This window comes from Sitophilus oryzae, unplaced genomic scaffold, assembly GCF_002938485.1.
Source record: "Sitophilus oryzae breed Bouriz unplaced genomic scaffold, Soryzae_2.0 scaffold_1274_pilon_pilon, whole genome shotgun sequence".
NCBI lineage: Eukaryota > Metazoa > Arthropoda > Insecta > Coleoptera > Curculionidae > Sitophilus > Sitophilus oryzae.
In genome coordinates, this window is record NW_022145920.1 from 1,252,533 (window position 1) to 1,256,459 (window position 3,927).

General features: G+C 31.5%; 1 protein-coding gene across 1 annotated transcript; it reads left to right on the plus strand.

The window, feature by feature from the left end:
• Positions 1-2,682: 2,682 nt before the first annotated feature.
• LOC115874301 lies at positions 2,683-3,579 on the plus strand. The gene has a single exon (XM_030889409.1). The coding sequence runs from the start codon at positions 2,683-2,685 to the stop codon at positions 3,577-3,579; it is 897 nt and encodes a 298-aa protein (XP_030745269.1).
• Positions 3,580-3,927: the final 348 nt, after the last annotated feature.

Consider the following 3,927-nt stretch of genomic DNA (forward strand, 5'->3'; position numbering starts at 1 on the left):
TTTCAAAAATTACGCAGGAAACTTTTTCAGATGTCGATTTATTTTTCAAGATAAACACTAAGTAGCTCTTTCAATTTGAGTAATTTAACCCTTTCTAATTTTAGCGTTAGGTATAATTCCTATGACAAAATCAGTTCATCAGTTTGATATACCTCATCAGTTTGATATACTCTTAGAAATATCTATAATGTTTTCAGCATAAGTGTTAAAATTTTCTTGGATACTTGAACGTCAATTTTGGAAAGGGATTGTAAAGGGTATGACTTCATTACTGCCTACCAATTTTTTATTGTTTGCCTCATTTTCGTACGATTAGCACGACATCCATCGATGTTATTTTTCATAGAACGCTTTTCTATCATTCTGCTTTTATAGTATTCTGTTTATTTTTATAATCTTCCCAGTCTCTCTCATCGTTAGTCAACTGAACTTTTTTATATGTCTCTTCTTTGAGTATCGTTTCCTAATTTAAAACTGTATTAAATAAAATAAAAACCTGTTTAGAGTATTAATTTTGAATTAATCTTAAAGTTTTCTGGAAAGTAAAGTCTGATCAAAATGTTTTCGAAGGCATGTTCTTAAGACATGTAAATTAATTAATGTTTGGTTTTGATAATGATCCTCGAGGACTCTTGGTTGCGGAGGATTAAGGGCCTGATCCTCTTCGACTGGATTCTGATTGATGGTCTTTTTTGAATCTGAACTTATGAATAAAATTGGTTAAAAAAAAATGTTCTCTATTAATATTTACTCTTGTTAAGATAAATTAAAAGAATGATAGGGCATTTCTAACTGATATTTCATGGCAACAAATATATTTTTTAATAAGATATAACTCTTAAATAGATAAACAGATAGTTTTAAAATCATAAAAAAAATAATGAAAAAATAAAACCGTAAATCAAAGACAAAAACAATTCTTACTTCGCTCGGAACATTCAGTTGTTTATGTAACTATAGGCTGACTGAAAAATATCATTCGACAATATCGACAAAAAAAAAAAATATGCATTCACATAGGTTGGCTATCAGATTGGTTGTTTTTATTTTATTTGAAGCTGTTCTAAATAATTCATCTCACGACATTGGCCACCACTCTTTGAAGTTCTTCAGCCAGAATGTTCTTCTTCTGCTTTGATTACGTTCTTCCTAGATTTTTCCACCGCCACAGAATATTCTGCAGTAACTGAGACTTGGGATCTCTTAGGAATTTCTTAAGGATTTTAAAAATCTCTTCTTCTTTGTGCATACAACGTAGCACCATGATATTTAATAACTCTATCAGCCCAAGGAATTCGTAACATTCGTAACACTATCTTTTGGAAGTCACCAATCTTGGTTGTTCTAATGGTTCATATTTCAGTGGCATATAATAAGGTTGACATCATAAAGCATCGAGCATTTTTTGTTTTTAATTGGTTAATGTTTCTACTTCTTAATTGGGTTAAGTTAATGTTTCTACGGCAAAGAAATTTCTTGAGTTTTAGAAAAGCTTCGGGCTTCTCGATCCTCGATATTATTTCTTATAACTGTTCGACAGTTTTATTTATTATTGTGCTCAAGTGCTTGTAGTATTGGACTTTTTCTATTGTCACATTGTCTATGGATATAATATTAAAAATTATATTTTGGTGTTTTGTCGTAACCACGAACTTTGTTTCATGAAATTCGTATTCAGATCATATCGTTTGCAGTTTGCAGGAGACATGGATTCTTCGAAATAGATTCTGCAGATCTTTGTTACTGTCTGTCATTATTACTGCATCGTCAGCATATATAAGATTGTTGATTTGGCGACTATTCACTTTGATATTCTATATGCCGCATCTCTCTGTTGTTGTGAGGTTTTTATGGTTTCGTAATCCATGTCGTTTTGGTGGTAACTATGTTTTTTTAGCAGCTGTTGTAGGTAATGCGTGTATCCGTAATTGATGTCTGACAGGGTCTAGATATCTTTTATTAGTGTCGTTTGTTCTCCAACATTCATTGAAATATTCTGCAATTGTTGATTTGTGTGGTGTTATTAAGAGATAATTCATTATTTCCTCTCGAACATTTCATGGTGGTTTCACATTCCTATTTGGCGATGTACGGCGCTGACAATGGTGTTTTTATTGTTGATTTTGCTGTGTAGCGATCGAGAACAGTGGTGTCCCATATTTTCTTCGTTTCTTAGTACAGTCACTGGGATTTAGCTCACTACCTGTATTGTTGCACCAACTGAGTGACGGTCATTCGATTGACAAACAGAATGCCTGTAACCAGCAACTGATATTTCACTATTTACAAAAGTATGTGCGTTTCTGTAAGAAATACAATAAGAGATTTTCTTCATTAAAATGGGTATCTTAACATTTACGGGTATTAAAACATTTTATTACTATACCAGCAGCATTTAGAGTACAATATTGATCGAAACACGAAAGACTTGAAAAACAGTGCTCCGTATAGATAACCATATTTCAGTGTTACGGGTAAAGAGAAAATATTCATAATTATGCATTCTACAGAACAAGTGATAGTAAATGTGTAGTGTGAAATTCAGAAACTTGTGTGGAAAATGAAGATAAATAATTGAAGAAAACTTAAAATACAAGGTCAAGTTTAATATCAACATCATATCAACATTGAGGGCTACAAAGTCGTGGAAGGTCTGCACCAATATCAAAACCTGTTCTTAAAATGGTTGACTTATCAAACGAACATCTTACCACAATATTAGAAACAATAAAAAAATCTTCCGAAGAAACATCTGCGGCAGTAACCAGTCAATTAAAAGAATATTTCAAGGAAGAAACTGAAAAACTCCTGAATAAAATTAATGAACAAGCTCACAAAATCGAGATTTTAGAAGAACGCTGCACGAAGATTGAGGAAAATCAAATTAAGTTTGAGAGATTCATAAAAAGAAAAAATTTAATTATATTTGGAGCCAGATATAACAAGGATAATAATAATATATTACAGTTCACGCTCGATCTACTTCAAAAGTATTTAAATGTCCAAATAACTGAAAACGATATAGACAATATTTATACTCTGAATAACGTATCATCAAAAAACGGGCCACCAATCAAAGTAGAATTTGTGACAAATCTAAAGAAGAATTTGATAATTGGGAATTGCTACAAATTAAAAAATACCGAAATATCAATTGCACAAGATCTTTCGTATGAAGACAGGCAGGAAAGAAAAATTTTACAAGAACACTTAAGGCAGGCAAGAGCAAAGAATTACTCAGCAAAAATATTGTCAAACAATAGACTTCAAATAAATGGCGATATCTACACTACAAATCAACTGAAAGCAACAAGTAACGAAGTAATTTTGCAGGAAGAATCTAGAAGTTTAAGCACTAAGCCACAATCACCGAATCCAACGTCTGACTCAGAAGAAGTGTTTGTGCCGGCATCTTTAAGTATTGAAAATAAAGAAAAATCTACAGCTAAATTCCAAACCATAGAAAACGAAAAGTCAAAAAAAAGGGAACTAAATAATAGCAACTCACCAACCAAAGCACCTCTGTCCGAAGCGAAAAGATCAAGAACTACTTCTAGATCAACCAGGAAACATACATAAATTCAAGTAAGCAACAGATTTTATTCTATTGGTGCTGGCGGTCAAAATCCAACTTGATGCCCATGATAGTTTTTCTGTTGGTCATTCATATACCGAGATAAGACTCATAGTGTTGTCGATAAATGTGTCTTTATTTTTAATGTTGTTTACAAGAATTGTTTTTTTTTTAAATATTAAGAAGATTACTTTAATTACCTTTTAGATTTAGAATTGGTTAGACATATTTATATTATATTAATGGATTAAGTTTATTAGGCTGTAATTGTAGTTGAATAGCGATTAATTAATTTGTTTCTTAATAAATTGTTACAATGACCTTTTTTAACGGAGCACATATAAATATTAGAT